This window comes from Lynx rufus, unplaced genomic scaffold, assembly GCF_022079265.1.
Source record: "Lynx rufus isolate CCGP_SWC_20201006 ecotype Redwood Valley unplaced genomic scaffold, mLynRuf1.p SCAF_7, whole genome shotgun sequence".
Classification (NCBI taxonomy): domain Eukaryota; kingdom Metazoa; phylum Chordata; class Mammalia; order Carnivora; family Felidae; genus Lynx; species Lynx rufus.
This window is the reverse complement of record NW_025814889.1, coordinates 67,947,756-67,974,476: the sequence shown is the minus strand read 5'-3', so window position 1 is coordinate 67,974,476 and position 26,721 is coordinate 67,947,756. Positions and strand designations below refer to the sequence as shown.

Sequence of the window (26,721 nt, the reverse complement as noted above, 5' to 3'; positions counted from 1 at the left end):
TACCACAGTATCTGCAGAACTCAGGAAAGATTTATTTTTCCTGCAAGTATTAAAAATAACGTTTCTCCTGGATAACCAACTTATTTGTGCTTTATGAACCCTGTGAATTACATTTGGCTTACCAGAACTTTGGAAATCAAAACATAATTTCTAAAATGGAAAACGCAGTTTATATGTACTAAAAATTGTTTAGGCATTGTTGAAAATCAAATTCATGACCTCGGCAACCACATCAAAGAGCCATCTCACAACACTGAAGGGGAGATAAAAGGGTGGAATGGGTATCGTCACAGTGACAAGAGACAAAAGGAACAGCACATAGATCAAAATGCACCTAGAACAGGAACTCTGAAAGAGAAGAGCAAGTGAAACAACAAAGAACAACAGAGGGAAGATGATCCCAAGATCCCAATATTCATGTATATTCTTTGAATCACCACGACAAAAAGTGAGAAAAAGGGCATCAGAAACGTTCTCAGATTCTCTCAGAAACATTCTCTCAGTCTCCCAGACATTCTTAGTGTTTGTCCTTCAGGATCCTCTAATGATGTTTATTCTCATTTCTATGCATTTGAAATGAGATATGGCATAAGTAATTTTAAAACTGAAAGCGCTTTAATAATGCTAACAACTATGAAAAAAACCACAATTTTAAGATAGTTGTTCTTTTCTCAAGACTTCTGACATTTCTAAGCAGTTGCGTAGCATGAGAGTTAATAAATTATATTTACCCACCAGCCCACAATAGGTATTAACCACGTTACCTTGAAATTAAGACTCTCATTTATGATGGTTTTCCGAAGCTTTGCCAAAGCATCAGATTCCTCTGTGGCATTCACAAAGTGGTAATCTCTTATTGCAGGAAACCCTCGCTTGTTCAGCAGTTCCTTGGTGATTTTACTTATGCAGGCTTTGCGCTGCTTTTCATCGGAAACATCCAAATGTGTGCCAACAAGAATCACAGGGGAAGAAGAAGCACGGGCCTACAGGAAATGATACAAAATACTCTTGTGTTTGTTTTAAAATCAAGACTGCTTACAGTTCTATTCACATTCAGTTTTTATGAAATTCAGTTGAAAGGAAATGAAAAACTCAAACACGTCAAGAAGAAGAAAATGTCAACTGTCTTTCCTTCCTTAAACCTAGGGGAAAAAAATGTAACCTTAACAAAATTTTGAAGTCATTTTTATGCCCCTTCTTATTCCAATTTTTATCATTTTTTCAGGTGGCCTGTATAAGACTAGTGGTCTGTTTTTCTTTTCTTTTATGCCTTAAAATGGGTTATTCTCTAAGTGTACTTTGGACTTCTAAACCAAATAAGCATTTAATAAACGCAAGACCGTATCAAAGTGACATAATATGGTTTATATTTTCTCCTCCTTATCTGTAAAGTCAATCTCCTGAATTCATTTTAAACTCATCCAATTTGTAGTCTACATGAACAGGAAAAAAAGGCACTAAAGTATCACTGCCACTATTCACTTGGGCTAATTCTGACCAATACAAGGAAGTTAAAAAAAATTACCAAAATTACAAAGTGAGCTTGTATGCAGCCAAAATATCTGCTAAAATGTCCTCACACAAACCTTTTTAAGTTGACTCACAGAAGAGCCCACTGAAGCTTCATTCAAAGAGCATCACTCCTACTTTATTTCAATACTAAGAACCAGTACTACATCAAGGAATAGCTAACAGCAAGACAGCAAGGGACAAAATGGAAAAATTACAAAAAGAGATTCCAAATATAAGAGCATATTAATAGGGTGCCATTTAAAAGTGTAAGATCTGAAGGACTTCCTACTAAATCGCCAATGAGGGCATAGCTAATGATTCATGGATTGCTTTTGTTTAGTGTAGTTTATTTTAAATTAGGGAGGTTTGTCCTTCATTTAAGAAATAAAGTGATTGGGGTGCCTGGGTGGCTCAGTTGGTTAAGCATCCAGCTTTGGATCACGTCATGATCTCACGGCTTGTGAGTCTGAGCCGCGCATTGGGCTCTGTGCTGACCACTCAGAGCCTGGAGCCTGCTTTGGATGCTGTGTCTCCCTCTCTCTCTGTCCCTCCCTCACTTTCTCTCTCTCTCTGTCTCTCTCTCTCTCTCTCTCTCTCAAAAATAAACACTAAAAATTTTTTAAAAAGGAAATAAAATGATCAAAAACATTATATATATATCCATTATATGTGTGTGTGTGTATATATATATATATATATATATCCATTATATGTGTGTATATATATATATATAATGTATATATTTTCAATTTTTATAGCTTAAAAGGGTTTTAAGTATCTTTAACATTCATCAATATGGAACACACTATTTTCATGTCACAACCTAATTACACTAAAAAGTCCCCAACTCAAAATTTTAGTGCTTCCTAGTTTTAAATTTTTTTAATGTTTATTTACTTATTTTGAGAGAGAGGAAACAGAGAAAGAGAGTATGAGCAGAGGAGGGGCAGAGAGAGAATCCCAAGCATTGAGCTGAAATCAAGAGTCAGATGCTTAACCAACAGAGACAGCCAGGTGCCCCCAAATTTCAGTGCTTCCAACTTCATTTTTAAAAACTGAGGAGACTGTTTGAAGAACTGTTTGTCCAAAATAAATTACCTTACACATACAAAAATAAATGTTATTTTCTATTTTCAAACGATTAAAATAAATGTTACTTTCTATTTTCAAACGATTAGAACAGACGACCTTTATATTGAAGAGCCAAGGCTTCATGGCATCGACTTCAGCCTGCCCTTTGCTGAGGTCATAGACAGCCAGGTAGAGGGCCCGCTGGGTCATGAAGTGAGGATGAGTGCTGTAGAATTCCTCACGACCTAAATAAAGATTGGAGCCATTGTTTTAGGTGATAATATCACTGTTTATCATACAAAGAGAGAGAGAGGAAAACAGCCAACAGACCATGTTTAGAAGACTATACTGGGTTTTTACTAGGGATTGACAAGCTTCAGCATATATGTCAGCTACCAAACCAAGTATTTAAGTTTTAGCTGGCTCCTATTGGTTCCTAACATTTCCCTCCATGGAATTCACCCTGGTGGCAAGGGTAAAATTAGAAGTAAATGGCTTTGGAATAATTCTGTAGAATCCACCAGGTCTCGTTGCAGTATTGGAACAAAATCTCGGCTTTTAAATCCCTGTCCTAAGTAAAAGATAAATGTGAATAAAATATTCTAGTGAAAGAAATACCTGCAAAATCCCACACATTTAGAATGAGGTCTTTCTTCCCTTTGCCTCTTATTTGGATAGGCCAGTCCTTCACATCTATACCAACTGTGGCGCTTTGCACCCCAGCATCTGATTTCTTGCTTTTCGTTAGTTGCTGCAATAAGGTGGTTTTACCACTCCCAGTATTTCCCACAATCATAAGCTTCATTCGGTTATAGGGCACAGCCTTTTTTAACCGCTGCTGAAGAAACCTGGTATTTGAAAGACAAAAGTAAAATAATAAGCTGCTTAACACTGTTACTTAAGATATAGGTGAATTCTTAGGTGTTGAAATTTTTAAAATACCAGACTGTTCTAAAATATAGTGCCAAACACTGCTTAGCTCATGGACCTAATAAGGGCACATGTCTTTCAACACACTGTTAGTGCATATATTTTGTGAGCGATGTTAATGTAGTTGATAATGACTGGTAGCATTATCAAAAAAAATGACCTGTTATACTATCACCAGAAATAATCAAAATATGTTTGCAACACTAATTAGAATGCTAATAATTATGAAGTAATTAGCATTGTGTGTATATATATGTACATATATATGTGTATACATATATATATATGAATTTCTTTAAATAACACAGATAAAACCCTAAAAATTACAAGGTATAAAATTTTACAAAGCCCCTATGACAGAGAATGAAGATAGAGTATATATGCGTACTGTTATACTAAACTTTGATAGTGAGGTCTCACTGGATATATTATATGTGCCTGTGTGTGTGCGTGTATGTATATATACTGTATATATACTATATATTGTATATATAATGTATACATTCATATATATCATACATACATATATATAGTACAAATGGAAACTGAGAACATATTGGTTATATTATAAATTAATACATGTAAACTATTATACTATCAGCAGATAATATGTTGCTTTTTCTAACAATCTTAATGAAAAAAATAATTGAAACTAATTCGAAGTGGTGTAGGTAGCTAAGCAAACCACCTTTAAATTAATACTAGATTTTAAATGTTCTTAAAAATATGTTGGATATAGAAAGTCATATTTTTAACTATGTTGAAATGTTGCCACAGTTTAAATTTAAAGGAGCAAAACTGAGACACCTGGGTGGCTCAGTTGGTTGAATGTCCGACCTAGTCTCAGGTCATGATCTCATGGTCCATGAGTTCGAGCCCCATGTCGGGCTCTGTGCTGACAGCTCAAAGCCTGGAGCCTGCTTCGGATGCTGTGTCTCCCTCTCTCTCTGCCCCTCCCCTGCTTGTGCTCTCTGTCTCTCAAAAATGAATAAACATTAAAAACTAAAATTAAAGGAGCAAAATAAGTAATATGTCAATTTTAAGGAATATTGACTGATCCATTAGATCCAGAATCTAATAGGATTCTGACCAACATTCTCAAGGATCTGAACAAAAGGCATCATTACTTTTCATGATTTAATTCGATGCTTGAGAAAATACAACCTGACAGATCAGATATTGTGCCTGTTATTATTGAAATCATTTTCTCACATACAACTTACGCTGTTTTGTTTTTGTTTTTTAATTTTTTTAGTGTTTATATATTTTTGACAGAAAGAGACAGAGCATGAGCGGGGGAGGGGCAGAGAGAGAGGGAGACACAGAATCTGAAACAGGCTCCAGGCTCTGAGCTGTCAGCACAGAGCCCGATGCGGGGCTCGAACTCACCGAATGCAAGATCATGACCTGAGCCGAAGTCGGACGTTCAACCGACTGAGCCACCCAAGCGCCCCTCTGTTTTTATTATCAATAAGCAAGAATATCGATGGCCCAAATGTCTAGTAAGAAGTCAGCACACTTTGAAAAAGTCATCCTTCAAAAATGGAAATGATGCCTACAATTTCTAAAGTACTCCAGTCTCCCCTACTCAAAATGTTAAACACATTTACAAGTAGATATAGTGGCTTCATCATACAGCATTAATACACTAAAAAGTAGTTTTGCTAAATGTTTACCAAGAATTGAACCAATTTTAATTTGAACATCTATCCAGTTTCAGGAGAGAAAATCATGGGAAACAATCAGGTAGAATAAAAGGTAGTCATGTTTCGTTTAGCTAGTGACAAAGCCTTTCTTTGCAAATTAAATCAAGTCTAGGGGAACAGAAAACCAAAGCTTTCCTCATAAAAAGATAAAAAGTTAAATGTAATTTAAGAAAATTTAAGCATAAGAGAATTAAGTAAGTATGTAGTTCACTGGTAATTCAACAATGATCAATTATATGCCAGGCTTTGCATTAGGTGACAAGAATCACACTATGAGTGAATGCAGCCATGGTCCCTGCCCTGCTGGATATTATAGTCAAGTCATGGATACAGAGAGGTGACAAATGAGCTGAAGCCTGCAAGATAAATATAGATAGGAGTAATTTGGTGGAAATGGGATTAAATAACTTTACAAGTAGGTAATAGTAAGAATGACACACTGAAGTGGTGACAGAGAGTAAGATACAGTCCATTACCAAAGATATTTGAAGTTCATAATGTGTGAAGACCACAAGCAGTGATGTCTGGAGAGCTTTGGTGGTTTCAAAAATGACCAGGGTTAGCAGGTTATTCACCCTCACAGGCAAAATCGAAGTTAGTAATTTTATATCATTTAAGTATCTATAATGCTTTAAGATATAACAGACACATGGTAACTATTCACTATATGAAATGCAGCTTGAGAAGTCATTATACTTTGCACTATTTCTTTAGAACATATATTTGTAACAAGAGACCAAATAGCCATAATTTCCTTTTAGAGTCCATTTCTAATGAAAAGCATGGATAAGAAGGGAAAGCCATTCTCTCCACATCAGCTTGGCTAGGAGAAAATGAAAAGCTCTTCATTGGCACCAAATGAACCCATTTATTAAATAAAAGGCAAATGACACATAGCATATTACCATGAAACAGTACTATGTATTATTTCCTAAATCATAACTATTACATCCATCGAAGTCAGAGACTAAAAAACATGTGAAGCAAACTTAATTTTAAAAATGGAAATAAAATTATCTAACCTTATGATGTCTTTGGCTTTACATCCTATATGTTTAAAATCAAAATTAAGATGTAGTTCATCCAAAGGAAGATCCCATATTTTGCTTAATTTCCCCATTTCATTAGGAAAGGATCTCAGTTCCAGATTGTAACTGACATCAAAGGAGGTCAGGTTTTCAAGACAGCCAATCTCAGGAGGAATCTTAATGAGATAAAAAAAAAAAAAAAAGGGCAAATCCTGTTGGTAGGAAGGAAGAAATGTGTGTTGCCAAGAAACAAGGTGCTTACTAGGAAATGAGAAAGGCTCAGAGAGCCTATCTGCAACTTGAATAATCTCTCAGCAGAATCTGTCATAGTTGTCAATACAAATATATGCAAATATAAATGACTTACCCAAAACAATATATATCACTTATTTATAATCTTTAAAGACCCATTCTCCCTTGGTGAACATCTCCTCCTCACAACACTGAAAGTAAAGAAGTTTTTTATATTTATCTAAATCCAGTCATCTGTGACTTCAGTCTGTTCCTTTACACTATGTTCTTCAGTAAAACTATAAAGATCTAGTTATAAACTTACATACAACATAATGTTCTAAAAATATAACTAAATGTTTACACTTTAGGTAGTATCCTGGTAAGGGGTCTTTTCATTTTTTCCTCTTCCAAATTGTTAAGCAGTGTGCATTACTTTTACAACAGAAAACATTGATTTGCTGACAAAATAAAAAAAAAAAAAAACAAGTAGCAAAAAAATATTCACAGTTTCTTTTTTTTAATTTTTTTTTTAATGTTTATTTTTGAGAGAGAGACAGAGTGTGAGCAGGAGAGGGGCAGAGAGAGAGGGAGACACAGAATCTGAAGCAAGCTCCAGGCTCTGAGCTTTCAGCACAGAGCCCGATGCAGGGCTTGAACTCATGAACAGTGAGATAATGACCTGGACTGAAGTCGAATACTTGACTGAGCCACCCAGGTGCCCCCACAGTTTTTCTGAACTTAATTCTTTTTGGCTTTCAAATACAAAAAAACTTGAAGTTGGCAAAAATATTTTTTTTTCTCGGATGAATGGAAAAATCAGTTTTAGATTTACAACAGAGGCAATGGAGTGAAGCAAAGAAGGCTGACCCACTGGGGTAAAGGGCAGCATGATGGAGGCATGCACAAGTTTAAGAAAATAGGAAAGTCAGCTGAAAAACACATACTGCGTATGGCTCAGCAACAACTTGGGAAATATAGAGTATTTGTGAGTCTGTGATGAGATCAGAGATTTAGCGAAAAATAAAACACTTAGAGCATTACACATATTCATAATTAAATATATATATATATCCATATAATTCTTCAAAACTAGAACACAAAGTGATTTTTAAGAAAGTTAACCTACGCTAATATGCCCCTTTACTTCATGGTAGGATTGGATGTTATTCAAAGATAAGAAATATCAAACATATTTCAAAATGGCCAATCCGTGATGTTTTCAAATCACAAAAGCACATTATTAAATCGGCAATCATTTTAAACAAATAGGATGACCTCTTACCTCTTTCAGTTTATTATGAGCAAGATGCAGTTTCTCTACTCTTGACCACACATGTGCTTTTTCGCTCAAGTCCAAGACGCTGATCTGATTAAAACTGAACAAGAGTTCCCTTAAGTTCAAAGATTTCCAGTGTGCAGGACTCGGTAGATATTGAATATCATTGCTGCTCATATCTAAGGACCGTAAGCTAGAACAATACAATGTCAACATAAAAGCCAAATGAGTGCTTCCATAACACGTGAGATAATATCACAAGCAATTTTCACCAGAGAAACAACTTTAAAACTAACATTATTTATATTTAAGTATGCATGTGTTCTTGTGTGTTCATAGAGACATATATGGGCTAGAAAAAAGTATGTCTCACTAGGAACAACATTTAAATGAATAAGGACCATTAAAAAACAAAACTGAAGCATAATTTCCTTACTTCAGAACCATGAAAATGTCAATCTTAGAATGAAAGAACAAGTGTTTACCAATGTTTATGATGCATGAGAAATCATAATTAACAAAGGCAAAAATGGTCATTTCTATACAAGATTTATAAATATGCCTTCTATACAAGGGTTACAAATATGTAGCTCCCTGCTTCTCTTTTCAATTTCCCTCGTTACTGGGAGGATTCTTCAGAAGTTATGTCCTGGAGCTAATTAATAACATGCAGGGGCATAACCTTTTAACAGCTTGTCTCAGTATGATAAATATCTCCTGAACATGATGTCTTGTTTGTGGTAGGCCCAATGCAAATTGGTTGCTTTCATGCAGGAATACACTCCCCAAAGTTTGCAGGAAATGACAGAAAAACACATGTCACATATAAGCGTACATGTGTAGGAAGAATACAGAGTCAGTGATGGTGATATATTTGACCATGTAAAGGTTGCCTGGACTTTTGCAGTTATATACTGACCCCTTTCATGCAGCATATCTGAACCATGATGAATTGGTTCTACCTAAGCTCACGTAGTGGTACTACCTTCTACACCAAGATTCAGGTCTACACGTTTTTGCTCTCATTTTACAATTATCCTGGATTCTGCCCTAACTGTCTCATAAAGATGTGTGAAAATAAGAAAATTAATTGGACTGTTTTAGAGAAAAGATGTGAATATCTAACAAACCATACAACTTAGATAAAGCCAAGAATCACCAGACTGTTCAAAAGCAATCCTTTTTAGCCTCAGTGGGAACTTAAGCTGGCCAACTGCATATTCTTTTGTTTCACAGAAAATTGTTTTAAAGAAATATATACAAAATGCTAGAAATGTATATCTGGAGATGTTGTCTAAAAGTATAGAGTAATTAAGGACCGAATAATATTTTTAGTTATTTGGGAAGAAACCTTTATGGTAATATATCTACTAATTAACTTTCATAAATATTTGACTTTCAAACACATTTTCAGGAACATATTTTTTTTTAATTTTTATTTTTTAATGTTTATTTATTTTTGAGAGAGAGAGAGAGAGACAGAGCACGAGTGGCGGAGGGGCAGAGAGAGGGGGAGACACGGATCTGAAACAGGCTCCAGGTTCTGAGCTGTCAGCACAGAGCTTAACGCGGGGCTTGAACTCACAAACCATGAGATCATGACCAGAGCCAAAGTCAGACGCTCAACTGATTGAGCCACCCAGGCACCCCAGGAACATATTATGTTTAAAATATAAGACCACCTGTATTCTAGAGGTGCCTGTATACATGAGTTAAGACTAGAAGGTTGAGCCACCAGAGTTTAAGAATTGTGACTTTAGGCAAGTTACTTCATCTCTTTAATAAAATAATATTTTCATTATAAAGTGGAGATAATAACAGCACCTATTTCCAGTTTTATTAGGACAATTAAAGGCAGCATCCACCATTGAGCACTTAAAACAGTGTCTAACACATTCTACGCCAGATTGAAATTAATTATTATATGTCTGTTTGACATCTTCTATGGCTAGATTATAACTAAGCATTATTTGCCTATACATTATTTGCCTATATATTATTTGCCTATACATTATTTGCCTATATATTTGCACATATACACTTATGGATTTGGTTTATAATATATACAACAGTTACAATGGTATTTAAGATAACATAGGAAGCTTTCATTTTTTTAATGAAACTAACTAGAAACATCCCCAAATACCTAGAGCTATATAAATTGTCCTAATCCTCACCAAAAATGTCCTCGCCAAACATTTCCTTGCCTCCACAGTCTGGATGAGATCCTCCCCGAGGTACCCTTGTATAACCTTCAACTTTTCCTCACAGCATGTAGCTTAGTTATTGAATGCCTGTCTTCTGAACCTAATTACTTATTCCCTGAGGACAGAGACTGGGTTTGCTTTGCTCATTAGTGAGGGAACCACTCTTTCTCCAGTTTTTACTCAAACATAAGTATAATTTCAAAGTTAATAATATCTTAGTAGCATATCAACCTCTGAGAGCAAGCAAACTTTTAAAGTTAAAGTGATAGCCACTATAATCTCAATTGTTTGTAATGGTGCAAACATTAATTAACATTAAATTGTTTCAAAACAATAGCACCCCGATATAAAAGTTAAAGAAAACACAAACAGCAACTTGGGTGTTTTGCCTAGTAAAAAACAAACATTCATAGATTTAAGAACATTAAACTGAATAGCTTTAGAAATCAATTATGAATTATAAATCAATTGATATGCCTAAATCAAAACCATGTTTCTGAGGGCTTTGTTCCAGCTCATGTGGTTTTAAAATTAAAATAGCAAACTTACTGTGGAAGATTTAAAATTGCTTCAGGAACACATGTAAATCTGTTTTGGGACAATTTTAGGCTTGTCAGAGAAGAAGGCAAAAAAGGCACAGCAGCTAAAAGAAAATAAAAGTGAGATAGGGGACATTTTAATCATTTTAACTAGATTTCCATTAGATTTGACAGTAAGAACAGCTACCAAGGACCTGTCACTTAATTCAATTTCCATTTTCATGCTGACTTTTAAAATAAGGTAATATCCTTACTCCTAACACTGAACATTAAAATAATACACCATCCTCATAAGAATATTTTCATCTGAAATCTAAACAATTATCTGAACACAAATCTCTGCCCAACATCTGTACAGAGTAAAAATTATTAGAATATTCATTCCAAACTATGTGATATTATATGTACATAAATTATAAATTAATTCATATTACTCTTAAGTAAATATAACAAAACACTTTGAAAACTAATACACAATACAACGTAAAGATAAAAATTATTTACAGTACCACCTAATAAAGAGTGTTCTATGCAACAACAGTGGATGTTACTTAAAAGTATTCTTTGATCATATGATCTTAAGAGATTGGGGAAACATTTAAGTAAAATAAGGTGAAATATCTCAGCGTCCTCAATATTCTCATATATTTTATGAACTTCCAAAAAGGAAATACAGTATGAAGTATAATAAATAAAACTCTGTGGACACAATTTTGGAAACTGAGCAAATCATTCAGCCTATTTTTTATCTGTAAAATAGTGCAGCTACACTAGATGAATTCTGAGATTCTTCAAATATCTAAAGCTCTATGGTTCTATGAAAGTGGCTTGAGAAATTACTTCTTAGCATTTTCAGTGGGTTATATTTTCTCTAGTAAAATCTTCAAGAGTCAAAGTGTTCCAAAACACTGCTCGAAGCTGTTTTCCCGAGAGGCTGAAAAGGAACATGCTATTATTTTTTTACCTATATCTGAAAAGTATTTGTGGCAAAATAAATGATTCTCCTCTTAAGAATTAAGAGGTTCAGACGCTGTATGGAAAAGACACTCATAAAGGCAAAGGACTGAAACTATATTTCACGTGGGATTATTTGTAATGGTTAGTGGTTCTGCTCAGATATCACCTTCCTAGGGCATCTTTCCAAATGAAAGACCCTAAAACTACACAGTTGTTGTAGTGCAAAGCAAACAGATTTTGAACTTGGTTATATTCAAGTTTCCACTACAACTAGTTAATTCATTCTACACCTCTATGTCACACAAAAATCTCAGTCGATCAGAGATCATACCTATCCTACCCTATAGGATTTTTATGAGATTCAGCTGAGATGATGTATGAATCAAGCCTCAGGTTTCTTGGGATGCTCTTCTTTGCAGATCCAACTTAAGTGTCAGAGACACAGAAACCTTTCCCTGTCTCCACAGTCTGGATATGAGCCTCCACTCCCCACCGAGGTACCCCAGTAGCATCCTCAACTTTTCCTCACAACACTTAGCTTAGTTACTGAATGCCTGTCTTCTGAACCTAACTACTTATTCCCTAAGGACAGAGACTGGGTTTTCTTTGCTCATTAGAGAGGGAACCACTCTATCCCCCATTTTCAGGTCCATAGTAGGAAAATGGGCAATATTCAAGAGGCCTAGAAGAAGGGAGAAAGGAAGAAAATATTATACAAATTTACAGAGCTTTTATCATTACTAGCTTCTGAAAGTTCCAACAAAATAAAATATTTTAGGATACGTCAAATTGTATTCTGCTTTTAAGCAGTATTAAAAAGTATTTTACAGAGTCAGTCAGTATACATGGATGGGAAGGTGCACGTGGCCTCCTTTTATCTTCTTGAGGAAGATAAAATATGGGGAGTCCCCATATATTTCCATAAAAGTATTTTGTCCCTTAATACTAGAATGTTCAGATAGACTACAAATAAACATAATTCCCTGCTATCTCACATGCTAAGAGAAAATGGAGTATTCCCCAACTTTTAATAAAAGTGATGATCATATTCTGTATTACTAGAATATCTTCTAGTATCAGAGCAAGTGCTCAATGAATACACATTAACCTTACTAATTTGAAAACTGTTAACTGATTAATTTTATTTCTAAAAGAAATAACAGTAACTATATTTATAATCCAAAAAATTGAGTAAACCTCAGTTGGGCACTCAGTATTCTGGCTTCAACCAGTTCATGCAGCCATATGCATTTTTAGTTTTCCAGACTAAAATGAACCACAGTATAAAGGACTATCTGGGAGTCCAAGGAAATGTCATTTTAGTCTATGACAACAGCAATCTGCTGTAATTTTTTAAATTGAAAATTTTTTCAGTATTAAAAATTTTTATGTTTTAGAATTTAAAAATAAACTAGTTTTTAGGGTAGCTTCAGGTGTACAGAAGAATTGAGCAGAAAGTACGAAGAGTTCCCTTAAAGCCCTTCTCTCTTCACCATCACTCCCCCTCCCCACACACACACATTTTTATTCTTATGACTAATAACTTGCATAGCTTGGTGTATTTGTTATAATTGGTAAGCCAATATTAATACATTATTATTAACTAAAAGTCATCATTTACAATAAAGTTCACTCTTCATGTTGTATGTCCTCTAGGACAAATGTATGATGACACGTACCCACTTTACAGCGTCACACAGAATAGTTTCACTGTCCTAAAAATCCCACTCACCTCCTCATTCCTCTCTCCCTCCCTCCAAACTCCTGACCATCACTGGTTATTTTACTGTCCCCACAGTTCTGTCTTATCCAAAATGTCATATAGTTGGAATCATATAGCATGTAGCCTCTTCAGATTGGCTTCTTTCATGCAGCAATATGCGTTTAAGTTTCTTCCACGTTTTCATGGCTTGAAAACTCATTTTTTTTAATCACTGACCTGTTAACTTTATATCTGAAATTCCCCCATTACATTTAAATTGAAATGCCACGTTTATATCCCCACCTGAAATGTCCATGTATGACTCATCCTCTAATACTGGTTAAAAGGAGATTCCCACAGGATACTTACCAAGATAATTCATTCTGGCACTGAAACTCTCCACTTTAGGACACGCCTCAAGGAAATCTTCTGATAGGGATGTAATGTGGTTTTTACTAAGGTTTAAAATTTTCAGTTCCTTCAGGCTTAAGTGGGAACATATTCCTGATATTTTATTTCTAGTTATAAGAAACAAAATGAGGATTAAATTGCATAAATTCATATGCTTTGAAGAAAAAAATCAAAACAATTTGCCTTCAAAGAATAGCATCAAAGCAGACTGATTAAGTTTTAAATTAGTTGTAAAAATTTAAGTCAACTGATAGAAACTATAATATTAATTCCCTCAGTCTCTTCTCATATTATGGTTTAAAACCCATTACTATAGAAATAATGTCAGCATAATTTGTCATTCTTATGAAACTTCAATGTAAGGCAACCCTTTTGTATTTAATGAGCCCCTTTCTTACCCTTCTAAAATGAGCTGTTCCAATTTCTCTACCACATCACCAAGGTTCTCAGGAAAACAAGACAGCTGATTATATGACAAGTTAAATTGCTTCAAGGTTGGGCACTTCACTGCAGGATCCAAAACTACTGAGGGGTTGATGTCGTTTCGAGAGATATCAAGGTTGGCAATACAATTCATTTTCAACAAGTAAGAGGGAAATGATGTAAATTTATTACTGTGCAAGTCCAAATGTGTCAAACACTTCAGGGTCTGGAAAGACAATATTTTAAAATTCTCTAACCATCTGAAAACCATCTGAAAAACTTCAAATTAGCTAATATTTCTGCCTTCCATACCGCTGGTAACTAGAACCATTAAGAATTTTCCAAAAACCTGAAAACACAATCCATAAGAGAGCCTCAGTATAATGACTAATCCAACCATCCCTGCTATTAAATGGGTAAAAACCAGGAAAACATAACAGGTAACTGTCAAAGCAATTCAGAAAAACAGGGTTAAGAGCTTATTTCAGTTTTGTTTTGTTTTTGCAAATTATTCCCGCAAAGAGTGAAATGGAAGCAGAATAAGCCTCAACAAATATTTGAATTAATTAATGAATAAACAGTATGACATAATCCTGGGAATACATTTTTAAATACTAGCTTTTAGAAACTGTTATACATTTTAATATAAATATGACTTAACCAAAAAAGTAGTCATTGTATACAGGTTTCATTTTAGGACTTCCTCTTTTTTATAAAACTTTTTGTTTCAAATCTCTATTTTCCATTTTTAAGCACTTTCTAATTTTACCATGACAATAAGAAACTTTCCATTTATATGTCAATGTTTTAAATCTTTGGTATGGATTGTCGTCAAAGGGCTACAATATAAAAAATAATCTCTTCTCTCTGCTCTTCGTTATATACCAATATATTTATCCTCACAGAAATCTAGAGTTTGACATGATTATAAAGCTTATATTAATGGATCTTTGCCCCAGAAGTTGTTTCAAAATATCTGTCACTGTTTCAGATCCTACCAGATTATTCAAAAAAATGTATTTTTACATTATTCATTCCCAAATTTTAACCAGGAAATTTTTTGGCATAGACACCTACAAGCGGTGATTTTAAAAACTGCCATCTATTGGTGCCAATTTAAAATTTCCTTAAGAGATTCTGATCTGGTCTGGTCTTTAAATACCCTGATGTTTTTCAACCTGTCATGCTCTTTTCAAATCCTCTTTTTTTTTTTAGCTAAGCTATATTCTAGTCCTATTTTACTTACTCTGTAACTAATATTGAAGGTGTACCAAGCGTCAGTCATTAATTCCTTCATGAATCAATTCAATAATCATCTATTAAGGCTCTACTGTATGGAAGACATTATGAGGCACTGAGAACAGACATGAACAAGCCTGAAACAGTTCCTGTTCTCAGGAAGTTGACAATTTAGTGAAGAGAATATACCTTAGATCAAAATTTATAAGTGAATGAGCACTGGGGGAAAAACATGGATGCCATGGAAATGTAAATCGGGTGTGTAGCCAACCTGGTCTGGAGGGATGAAGAGGAGAAGAAAAGAAAAGGGTAAGGACCCTTGTGACTTGGTGGATTTAGACTGGCGAAGAGGGGGAGAAGGAGAGAATGAACACATTTCAGACATGGGTTGCAAGAAGACTGTCCTCCCTTTCTCCAAATACACACACTGTAAAGGAAAGACACCACTTAAATATACTTAAAAAATGCAACGTTAATGTTGCTTTAAAAAGTCTCAAAATTGGGGCGCCTGGGTGGCGCAGTCGGTTAAGCGTCCGACTTCAGCCAGGTCACGATCTCGCGGTCTGTGAGTTCGAGCCCTGCGTCAGGCTCTGGGCTGATGGCTCAGAGCCTGGAACCTGTTTCCGATGCTGTGTCTCCCTCTCTCTCTGCCCCTCCCCCGTTCATGCTCTGTTTCTCTCTGTCCCCCAAAAAATAAATTAAAAAACGTTAAAAAAAAAAATTAAAAAAAAAAAGTCTCAAAATTATCGTAAGCTTTATAGGTGAGAAAAGGGAAGAAAAATACAGTTTTTTCATCAAACTTTGCAGTTCAGTCTAAGAATTCAGTTTAATAATTTAAATATTTTATTAAGATTATTTTAATTCATCAGTGTATCTTTGGCTCTTGTCTACAGTACATAAAAATGATGAACAAAGTCAATATTCAGAGGACTATTCTATTGGCAGATCATTCAATACTTTAATTTTTGAAAATAGGAACTCTGAGCAAAAAGAATCAACTTTTAAGTCTCATATAATTTTAAAACTCAATAAATGCCTTACGGATAGTTTAGCTGAGCCTCTGTATTTCTGCAGGTAAGGAAATGAAAGCTTAGAGCAGCCAAAGTAACACTTATTGTTAAACAGCTGGTAGCTAAGCCAGAGCCAGTGCCACTAAACCAGGTGTTAACAGTCTACCTACTTTAAACAGTTTAAGTTGTCTTCTAGAAGTAAATAACTGAAGGTATAGCCTTGATACATCCTACCATGTACACATGTATCATCAGGACAGAACCTAGCATTCCTTTTCATCAGGTCCCCATCCTCAAAGATGTTCTTGAACACCACATAGACTGATACTAATGTGACAACTACAAGAAAGGGGGAATTACTATCCAATGAAGCAGAAGCAGATCCTTCTTTGTAAAGATTTAACCATGCAAATTAGATCAAACTGCAAAAGCTCTTCAAATATCCTGAGAGTAATAAGGATAAATTAAATTTACTTCACACAATTGTTGTGGAAAGTTCGTGAGTCCATTCTGGTGAAGCTCCAGCTTTTCAAGATGCTCCAAATGACCACTTATACAGCATTTCTGGCTTAGGGCATCAATGTCTCTTAGTTCATTTGCTGAAAGGTCTAATGATGTAATATACTCTCTCTCAGAAGCCAGGGAAGAAATGCTGTCTGAATGCCTCATATGGGATTGAAGTTTTGATGACCCTTTTGTCAAAAACAAACAAACAATGGAAACATAAGCAAGTAATTTAAGTTCACTTGGTAAATATTTACTGATCACCTACTACTGTCAGGATCCCTTCCAGGCACTGGAGATTCAGTAGAAAACAAACTACAGAGCTTACATTCCAGTGGCAGAGGTGGACAATAAATAATACATATTTAATCAAATGGTATTAGTAGTGTAAAAAAAAAAAAAACAATAGACCTGCAGAAAGAGATGAAGAGTTGCATTGGTGACGGTACTATTTGCATTTCAGGAAAGTAGTAGAAAGGATAAAAGAGTCAGTCCTACATAGCATCGTAAAAGGTAAAGTTTTAAATCTATAACTGTATTTCATTTTTCTACAGTGTGTGATATCATTAGGTACACAGAATTTGAAGGTTATGTACGATGAAATTAACACCCAAAAAAATTGAACAGAGGAAATTTAACAAAGTACTGTATTCTCCTCAAAATATCTATTTATTTACAATTATTGTCAAATACTTACTGAGTGAGTCATCTGAAGACAATATTTTTCTTTTTCGCCTCAGTAAATCTTCATGATCGAAAATGGGTCCCTATTAAACAAATAGACATTTATAATAAAATCACTATCATTTCTTGCAGCGAAGAGAACAGTTTCCTATCTGGTTTCCTTAAGGATCACTGTAAGACTTCCAGCAAAAGTACTCAGAGGACCAAGCCACACCATAAGACAGAGAGACCTAGCCTGGGCTCCATAGATACGGAGCTCTGAAAAAAAAAAAAAAAAAAAAAAAAAAGATAAATCATTTTGAGGTGTACTTAGTACACATATGGTCCCAAAAGCTCAAGAAATGTACATTTAAAATGGTTTATACATATATGTATATGTATATATATATATTCTGTACATAAAGTTTTCATATATTAGGGAATTGCTGTACCAGTAGCTCCTAGCTTTGACACATAATTTCAGTTATCAAGAGAATACCAATAACAAAACACACAACATAATCACAATTAATCATAACTTACCAATGAGTTGGAATGTCTCTGCAAATTTGGTGAGCAACGCTGTAAGGCACGATCTCGGTAAAATTCTCCCACACTAATTGAATTGGATTTTCTTTTCACAAGAAATGAGCCTTCACTTCCTATTTTTAAATGATAAAATAAAGGCAAATAAGAAATGCTGACTCAATCATAAGATGCTAGTATCATAGTACAATCATAAAAGATAACACATATATTCATTGATGGAAATTTCCCAATTCCCACTGTAACAGTTTTACAATAGAAATAATAAACTATGTTGGCTTTTCATTTTCAAAATTCAGCTACATTTCTCTTCATCCATAAATATTTACTGAATGGCTATCTTAGACCAGATACTGAATAAGTGCAGAACAAAGATAAGCAGGAAAAACAATCCATGCCTCATCTGAGTTCATAGTACAGTAGGAAAAGCCAACTAAAAAATTAGTTACATGCTATAATAAATACATGTATGTACAGGAAGCAAAGAGTGTTTACACAAAAATCTGATCAATGTTATTCTTCTTGGTTTCTTTGAAATGCTTTTAGCAAATTTTCAAATTTTATTTAAATATTGGGATCACACTAAATTATTTAATATTCAGCAATCTTGACAACATCTCTATTTAAATTTCATATTATATGGTTTCATTTATCGAATGACGTTAAAGTAAAATAATGAGTTTAGTTGTCAATATTCTGCTGAGATAGAGGAGAGGAGCACACTTCTCTTTTAAAAAATTTTATTTAAGGACACCTGGGTGACTCAGTCGGTTAAGTGTCTGACTTCAGCTCAGGTCATGATCTCACTGTGGGTTTGAGCCCCACATCTGGCTCTGTGCTGATAGCTCAGAGCCTGGAGCCTGCCTCAGAGTCTGTGTCTCCCTCTCTCTCTGTCCCTCCCCCACTCACGCTCTCTCTCTCTCTCTCTCTCTCTCTCTTTCAAAAATAAATACACATTAAAAAGATGTTTTTAATGTAATGTGTATTTATTTATTTTGAGAGAGACAGAAAGATCGCAAGCGGGAGAAGGGCAGAAAGAGAGGAAGAATCCCAAACAGGCTCTGCGCTGTCAGCACAAAGTCTAACATGAGGCTCAAACTCATGAAACTGTGAGATCATGACCTGAGCTGAAATCAAGAATCAGGCGCCCAACCAACTGAGCCACCCAGGCACCCTGAGAAGAACTACTTTTAAAATTATGGATTTTCAGGACTCCTGGATTGCTCAGCTGGCTGAGTGACTCTTGATTTCTGCTCAGGTCGTGATCTCATGGTTGTAAATTCAGGCCCGCAGTGGTCTCCACACTGAACATGGAGACTGCTTGAGATTCACTCTCTCTCTCTCTCTCTCTCTCTCTCTCTCTCTCTCTCTTTCCTCTTCCCCTCCCTTGCTAGCACTCTCTCTCTCAAAAAAAAAAAAAAAAGAAATTATTCATTTTCAACAAAATAAAAATCAATAAATATATTTTTAAGGACAAAAATATATTACTGAAAAATTATGAGATCATAAATCCTAGCACTCTATCTTAGAAGCATAAAGAATGAATTTTAAGTTTCAAAACAAATTATAAAATCTACAAATCCAAAAATCAATTTTGTAATATTTATATAAATCTTAAAGTTGAAACAGATACTTCCTACTTGGTTCACTATTAAAATTTAATTTACCCTATAATTTTAATTATTTCATGCTTAAGGAACTTAATAAAATAGACTTCAAAGTTAATTACATTTTTGTATCTTATAATAATTACATTTTCATAATTATCCCACTTTATGTTTGTGAAAGTTATATGAGCATATTGTTTATAGAAGCAACAAAGGCATTTTATAATTATTTTTATGTCAGCAATTCTAACATTTTTCTTTATTTAAAAATACATAATGAGAATTCTTATTTCAGGCATGATGGAGTAACAGACAGCTAACCTGACAACTCTCCCCACAGACAACTAGAAACTTGGAAGAAATATTTTGAACAACTGATTTCAAACACTAGGCAACCAACAAAAGGTTCAGGATGGTGTGGTGCCTGAAAGAAGGGAAACAAATTATATAAGCCTTACGCTCACCCTGGCTTTCTGCCTGAAAACCATTAAGGGCCACAGGCACAGGGAAAAGGAATTTAAACAAAGCCCAATGGTTTTCCTGAGATGAAGAGGTGGAGATCAATGCTCATGGAGACTAACTACGCTGGGAGTTCTGGGCAGAGTCTTGAAAAAAGAGCTTCAGTAATTAGCACAGGGGTTTCCAGCAGATTTGCACTATAAGAAATGTAAACAGGAGTTCTTCAAGAGGAAAAAAAGGATACTAGATGGATCATATGGAGGGTTTAAGTCACCAAAAAATTACAATCCTTAATTGTTGTGCATTCAATAACAAAGCTCCATAACACAGAAAGCATAAACAGATGGAATTAAAAGAAGAATTAACAAATCCATGGTTACAATTTCAACATATATTCATCAAATACAATAGAGAGAAAAATTAGTAAAGATATAGAAGACCTAAAAAATACTACCAATTTGACCTAATTGACCCCACAATAGCGGAATACACATTCTTTTAAGTGACACATAGAACATTCACCAACACAGACCAGACAGTAGTCCAAAAATCAAGTCTCAATAAATTAAAAAGACTATAAATCATTAGATTCTCTGACCACAACAAAGTTATATATGATATCAATAACAAGGGGATATTGGAAAAGTTTCCAAATATATGGAAAACAACACTCTCCTAAATAATCCATGACTCCAAAAAAATCACAAAGGAAATCAGAAAATTTTCAACACTGAATATAAACAGAACATACAAAAATTGTGGGATGCAGCTAACGTGGTCCCCAAAAGAATTTGTATTGGTCTTAAATTTTTATACTAGAAAATAACAAAAAGGTCTAAAAATCAGTGTTCTAAGCATCCACATTAAGAATCTTTAAAAAGAAGAGCCAAATCAAATGAAAATAAGTAAAATAAAGGAAACAAAGATTAAAGCAAAAATCAGTAAAAAAGAAAATGGACAAATGACAAAGAAGAATCAATGAAACAAAATGCGGATTCTTTGAAAACATCAATCAAATTAATAAACTTGAGCCAATGAACATACAAAGGGAAAGACACAAATTACCAATGTCAAGATTTAAAGGATTTTGAGGTCTAGTAGAAATTGTGTTCTGTTGATTGGGGGCGGGGGCTGGTCTGTGTGATTGCAAAGGTGTACTGCAACAGCCTTTTTATCTGGGAGCCCCTGTGTCATTCAAATATCTAACTCTGAGTTGTACAAAGTGTCACATTATACTATCTGTACATTGTGCTTTCTAGGCAGATCTATATTGTGTATTTTTTGGAAATTTTTATTTAATTTCTTGGAGATCACTGTGAATGGATCAAGAAATCCAGAATAGCCATTTTTTTTTTAAATATCCATTTAAAATCTGCTCATTTAAGTGGGACCATTAGCTTGTCACCAAGCAGAACTCTTTTTTTTTTTTAATTTTTTTTTTCTTAAGTTTATTTATTTTTGAGACAGAGAGAGACAGAGCATGAACGGGGGAGGCGCAGAGAGAGAGGGAGACACAGAATCGGAAGCAGGCTCCAGGCTCTGAGCCATCAGCCCAGAGCCTGACGCGGGGCTCGAACTCACGGACCGCGAGATCGTGACCTGGCTGAAGTCGGACGCTCAACCGACTGCGCCACCCAGGCGCCCCAAGCAGAACTCTTTTAAAACAAATTTAAAACTACTTGTGGCCTATATATGTTTAATCCTGATTGAAGAGGAAGCTTCTAACTCAACACAGTAACCAGTTGTAAAACCCAGACCTTTATCAACACCAGGTAAAGAATTTCAGGACTCATTTACAGATAGACAATAAAGTCATGCAATTTGAAAAGCAGTGTTTCATTGTGAAAGAGCTCTCAAATTCCTTTTAAAGCTAATCTAATAAAAAAGATGTATAAATGTTCTTGAAAAAAAGAATTAAAGATCAGGTATCTCTTACAAAGGTTAACAGGACAGTAGGAGAATTATTATGAATGACATTAAATACAAGTTTGGCAACTTATGTAAAATGGACAAATTACTTGAAAGTTGAAAATTACAAAAACTGAAGCAAGAAGTAATAGAAAATCAAAATAACCATAAAGCTATTAAACTTATTAAATTTATGATAAAAATAGCCCCCCCAAATAAATTTCCAAACCTACATAGCTTTACTGGTGAAGCCTATCAAACATTTAAGAAGGAAATAATACCTCTCTTATACAAAATTTTAAAGACAATGGTGGAGTTGGAAACACTTCCCAACTCATTTAAAAGAGGCTAGCATTACTCTCATAATTATAAGAAAACATAAAACTACAGACCAATACTCCTCACAGATGCAAAATGCTTTAACAACATTTTAGACAATCAAATCCAATAATATATAAAAAAGGATAATGTATCATACCGGGTGAGATTTATCCCACAAATGCAAGTTTAGTTTAACATTAGAAAGTCAATCAACATAACTAGCCATATTAATAGAATAAAGGGGGGAAATATGCCCATTTCAACAGATGCAAAAAAGCATTTTCCAAAACCCATTAGTAATAAAAAGGCTCAGCAAACAATTAGCTGAAAGGAACTTCCTCTATTTGATGAAGGCTATCTATGAAAAAAACTACAGATAATATCATACTTAATGATGAGAGACTGAATGCTTTCCCCTTAAATTTGGAAACCAGAAACAATGCCTACTCTGAACACTTCTATTCAACATAGTACTAGAAGTCCTAGTCAATGCAATAAGACAAGAAAAACAAAAAAGACATATAGATTAGAAAGGAAGAGATCTGTCTTTATTAGCAATTGGCCTTATTGTGAACATAGAAAACTGTGGAGTCAACAACAAGCTGTTAGAGACACACGTTAAACAAGTAAGTCCACAAAATACAATATTAATATACAAAGAAATCAACTGTATTTCTCTATGCCATCAGTGAACTATTGGAAATTGGAATTCAAATACAATACTATTTACAATACCATCAGAAAATATAAAATAAAAAAAATTGGTTAGAGAAACTTAAAATAATAAATGAAAATATATACATTTATATGTCAAAAGACTCACATTAAGATATCAATTCTCCTAGATTTATTATAGATTTATCTGAAGAAATTATTCATATGTTAATTCTATATTATGTAATATTAATAGTATATAATTAATAGGGTAATTCTACATTAAATGTATGTATTTAATTCTAATAAAAACTCCAGCACAAAATTAATTTGTTGACTCAAAACATATATGGATATGCAACAAACCTAGAATAGTGAGAGCAATTTTGGAAAAAACAAACAAAAAACACCAGAGGATTTACACTATCTGATTTCAAGACCTACCATTAAGCTAAAGTAATCAAGGCAGTATGGCATCAGCATAAGGATGAAGACATAAATTAATCCCACAGAATAAAGAATGCAGAAATAGAACTACGCTTACATGGTCAATTAAGTTGGACAAAAATGCCATTAGTTCAATGAAGAAATATAGTGTTTTCACAAAATGATGTTTAAAAACTGGATATCCATATGTAAAAAAAAGTACTGTCAATCCTTCAGTGACATACATGAAAATTACTTAAAATGGATTATAGACTAAATGTAAAAGCTAAGGTTTTAACACTTCTATGAGGAAAACACGGGAAAAATAGTCACAAATTTGGGATAGGAAATATTTCTTAAAAGGAATAAAACACACAAACCATAAAAGAAAAAACTCAAAACCTGTACTTTATCTAAATTTAAAATCTATGCTCTTTAAAAAATAACATTAATAAAATGAAAGACAAACTATGACAGAGAGAAAATATTTGCAATTTATATATTGTCAAAGGAATTCTACCTAAATATGAAGAACTCTTTATGACATAAAGAACTCTTATAATACAATAGTAAGACAACAACCCAACTAAAAGTCAGCAAAAGTTCTGAAAAGATACTTGCAAAAACAAATGTGAATTGTCAATAAAAACATGAAAATATTCTCAATATCTATAGTCATCAGGGAATGAAAATTAAGCCCAAATGAGTTAGGACTACACCTTCACTAGAACGGCTAAAATTAAAGTGCCTGATGATATCAAGCAGTATAGTATGACAAAGATGTACAGCAACTAGAGAGTTCATATTGCTAATGGAAGTGTACATGGTATAACTACTTTGGAAAACAACCAGACATAAAAGAGAACATACTGTATCATCCTAGTCATATAAAACTTAAGAAAATACTAATTTAATCTAGAGCGACAAAAAGATCAGTAGTTGCAGGGACCAAGGATTGGGGGATTTGTGAAAAGGCATAAAAGGAACTGTTATAGATGATAGAAATGTTGCATAATTTAATAGTGGTGATGATTGCATGGATGTACAAATTTTTCAAAACCCATGAAAACACACACTTAAAATGGGTGCATTTTATTTCATATTAATTATATATAAATAAAATTGGTTTTAAAAAATACTTGGGCCAAAAAAGAAAATACGTGGGCCAGAGATTTTGAGATTTGGGGAGAACTCTTACTGTTTGCCCTCTCAAATACCTTTATGGGTCACCCAAAGTTTTCAACCATACTGTTAATAAAAAAGCACTACACCCCATTTTTACCAAATTGCATAATGTTAAATATGTCCACCCTAGTTACTGTCATTAAATATATTGCCATGTCAATTATTTTAAGTTATTTCAGGGGAATTATAAAAATATTAAAATTACTTTATTTCCTCTAAAGGTAAAAACTTTTTAATGAAGCATTTCCTATTTGGCAAGCACTCTCCCAGACATTTTACATACATTTTTTCTAATGCTAGAAGATTTGCAACACTATCTTCAATAAGGGTGAGGAGGATACAAACCCACAAAAGGACCTTGTCAATGATGGAACATGGAATCCAATTCTAGTCTGATTTAGTGTTTTCGCTACATTAGTCACAATTAACTGATCATGGTTAATATTCTAACACTTTGGAAGTGCAGATACATTTTCTTGAGTCATTGCCTTAACTGGAATTAGTGAGCATTAACTATTTCCAATGATGAACACATGTTTCCTCAAGTTTTACAAATGAATTAAATCAGATTTTTGTCTCAGTTTCTACTGTTCAACACCAGTGCATAAATGTTTTAAAACATAAAGGGAATATTTCTTTGGAATACATACCTTCACTATCCAGGTCGTCACTTTGACCAAACACACTGTCTACACAAGAGTCTGGAATGAAGGTCCATTCATCAAATTTATCAAGAACTTCTTCAGGAAAATTTCCATCGCTGCCTGAGGCTGCTCCTTCTTCCACAACACTTTTCATCTGATATCTGAGCACCATTCTTGCTAGGGTGGATCCTATATCTACAATAAAAAGATACACCAGCAAGTTACAAAGCAACAAACATAAACACAAATCATACCAAAGTTCTTTCCAGAGAAATTTTTATTCTTCTTTCCAAAGTCACTTTGTAACCATGATATTGCATAAAAAGCAGGCAGTGAATTTAAATTTTTTAGAAATCATAAAAATTTACTCAAAGCTTTGGTGGAAGTGACAAAACTGAATATTTATGACACGAACTTGACCCGGGAAAGAGCCTGGGCTTTGAAGCCACACAGACCTGTGCTCAAATAACAGTAACAGCACTTGCAAGTTACATAAGCTCTCTAAGTGTTAGTTTCCTCACTTGGGAAATGGAGATGACAACGTAGGATTATGGAAAAGATTAAAGGAAATGGTGCAAATAAAATGTTTACTTAGCACAATGCTTAGAACACAGAAGATGCTCAATAAATGATACAGTTACTTTTTTATAAACTATTTGCTAAGTGATTCATTCTACTGGGAAATTTGGTGAAATTCAAAAGTTAACATCCTATTTTATTACATCTTATATTATGCTTTGTTATGAAGAAATTAGTTGGCAGAACTCCCATTGTGTTATGTACAGCCTGGAAAATCTCTTCAAATATTACTTCCATAGCTCACATGACTGACGTGTATGAGACTCAGTCAAGTAGTACCTGAAAAATGTTTTGAAGCTATGAATTCAAAATGTTCTTTACTCAGACGAACCGCTAATATAATTATGGTCAAGCCCTCCAATCAATCAATGACATGACTGTATTTTTTTAATTAGGTGAGACTTATCAAAGGTAAAAAACTTCATGTAGAACAAAGAGAATACAGTGGATAGGAAATCTCCCTTCTTCCCTCTCCAGTGTCCATCAGAAATCAGAGATTTAAGTAAACAGGTTGCTGGCAGGAGACTGAAGTGATAGAACATGGGATCTAATCATATTTCATTAGTTTCCAAAGTCCCCAGAGGGAAACCAAGTAATGCATTTCTGGGGTTTTTCTTGTGACAGTCTTTTCATATTCAAACATTTATGACTACCATATCTCACCAACATCAGTATACTAAAAACACTGCTCTGTGCTTTTTTATTTTTATTTTTTTTTTACTTAATAATGCACTCTCTATCTGACCATTTGGATTTGTTAGATGGTTTTTTCTCCAATGATTGCAAAGCATTCCACTGCATGAATGTCCCATGATTGATTCAAATACTTCCTTTTGAAGGATACTTAGAATTTTTCCCCTAATCTCTGGCTATTATAAACAATATTTTATTGTGCACCCTTGCACCCCTGCATCATGGATTCCTATCAGTATGTAGCTAGTCAAAAAAAAATGGATGTGCATTTAAAATATTAATGGATA

General features: G+C 34.1%; 1 protein-coding gene across 3 annotated transcripts in view; it reads right to left on the bottom strand.

Annotated features, from left to right (window-relative positions):
* The window catches only part of LRRK2 (leucine rich repeat kinase 2), a 138,219-nt gene that overhangs the window by 57,277 nt on the left and 54,221 nt on the right, over positions 1-26,721 (bottom strand). For all 3 annotated transcript variants that reach the window (XM_047065485.1, XM_047065482.1, XM_047065484.1), the window contains 12 exons: positions 25,169-25,357; positions 17,956-18,074; positions 17,447-17,516; positions 16,720-16,937; positions 13,972-14,222; positions 13,532-13,680; positions 10,514-10,607; positions 7,764-7,950; positions 6,242-6,423; positions 3,202-3,431; positions 2,701-2,828; positions 765-983 (listed from right to left, as the gene is read on the bottom strand). In XM_047065485.1, the coding sequence (XP_046921441.1) occupies positions 765-983; positions 2,701-2,828; positions 3,202-3,431; positions 6,242-6,423; positions 7,764-7,950; positions 10,514-10,607; positions 13,532-13,680; positions 13,972-14,222; positions 16,720-16,937; positions 17,447-17,516; positions 17,956-18,074; positions 25,169-25,357 (2,036 nt within the window). The remainder of the gene's footprint in view (positions 1-764; positions 984-2,700; positions 2,829-3,201; positions 3,432-6,241; positions 6,424-7,763; positions 7,951-10,513; positions 10,608-13,531; positions 13,681-13,971; positions 14,223-16,719; positions 16,938-17,446; positions 17,517-17,955; positions 18,075-25,168; positions 25,358-26,721) is intronic.